Source organism: Penaeus monodon, chromosome 32 (assembly GCF_015228065.2).
Source record: "Penaeus monodon isolate SGIC_2016 chromosome 32, NSTDA_Pmon_1, whole genome shotgun sequence".
Classification (NCBI taxonomy): domain Eukaryota; kingdom Metazoa; phylum Arthropoda; class Malacostraca; order Decapoda; family Penaeidae; genus Penaeus; species Penaeus monodon.
The window spans coordinates 31,291,397-31,292,754 of record NC_051417.1 but is presented as its reverse complement, the minus strand read 5'-3'; the positions used below and the strand labels follow the sequence as shown (position 1 = coordinate 31,292,754).

Here is a 1,358-nt window from a genome sequence, read left to right as displayed (position 1 = left end):
GATAGAAAGTGTGGTGTCAATGCAGGTACTGTAGCTCTCTCCCCGTAGGTGTATTTAAGCAAGCACTGAGGCGTGTGAGGTATCAGTCATCCTGTGACCACCATCGAGTGACCATCTGTTCTACTGCTTGTCCTATCCCGCTTCTTAAGCTACACAATGGCCGCTCACGGTACGGTCAACGCTTAGCTTGTACAGTATATGCAAATACGTGCCTGGGTATTTGGATGTGAAAATACTGTACAGTATACATACGTCGATTTTACACTGTGCTTGTGATATGTGAATGCCAAGTTTGTATGCTTGGGTACTGGAAACTTCAAGAACCAATGACGTTGATATCATTCTGTTCTAAAATGAAACATGTTTCCGCTTGCAATGGTGAAATTTGTCTAGAGAGAAAAAAAAAATATCTACAAATCGTTTTAGTCTCAGACGCCTAAAGAAGTTTAATTTAAGTGGCTTTATCTCTCCTCCCTCTTTCTTTCCAGAAATATATATGTATTGTTTCTGATATTTCTGCTAAGCATTATCACCGCTACCCTAATCATCCTGAAAAAAGGCAACCAATGAACCATCCTTTTGCAGGAATCACACTCGCCGCCCTCCTCCTCGCCCTGGCAGCTCTCACGCACGCAGCTGACACCACCCACAAGGAGGACGCACGACTTTTCTACGACGATAACGACACCTCACTCACCATCGGCGGCGAGAGCCTCTTCTATATCGGGGTCATCTTCGTCGGCCTGCTCTTGCTCACGTCTTTCCTGGGGCTCTTCGGCACATCGGCCAAGTTTGCTCAGCCCTACGACTACGCCTCCGCTACGTGAGTTTCGTCTCGTCTGAAGAGGCTCTACGTTTCTGCAATTGATCTCTTTGTAAATAAGCTTTGGATATTGGCATTTACTCTATATAAATGCATAACTGTATCATTTTTTTATATTAATTCTAATCTCAATTTTGACAGCGCTTACGGTGCCCCTGCCCCAGCTTACGATGAGAAGACCACCTTCGTCCAGCAATTAATTGAAGATGCTGTCAGCAAGTTCCTGTAGAAACCGTGAGCGCAAAGGAATATTTGAGAACCGAATTTTCTTACAGAAAGAAAACCATGTTACTATGATGATTTATCTTCACAATTTTCTGTGATTGATCTGTCGATCTTTTGTTTACTATATTCTATTTAATTTATGATGTAAATAAATTGTTTTGTTTATGTACTATTTTTGTCTGCCCTTCAGACGTAAAGTGAAGTCGTTGTCCAGCCTCTTCTAGAGTTGTCCTCTCTCTGTCGCTCTTCCTCTTTCGTTTTCTTTCACACACACTTTCTCCTTTCCTATGTTTCCCTCTAATTCTCAAGT

General features: G+C 42.5%; 1 protein-coding gene across 1 annotated transcript; it reads left to right on the top strand.

Annotated features, from left to right (window-relative positions):
- Window positions 1-50: 50 nt before the first annotated feature.
- LOC119593801 lies at window positions 51-1,213 on the top strand. The gene is made up of 3 exons (XM_037942829.1): window positions 51-169; window positions 586-823; window positions 965-1,213. Exons 1-3 carry the CDS (start codon window positions 157-159, stop codon window positions 1,050-1,052), a joined length of 339 nt encoding a protein of 112 aa, XP_037798757.1. The 5' UTR covers window positions 51-156; the 3' UTR covers window positions 1,053-1,213.
- Window positions 1,214-1,358: the final 145 nt, after the last annotated feature.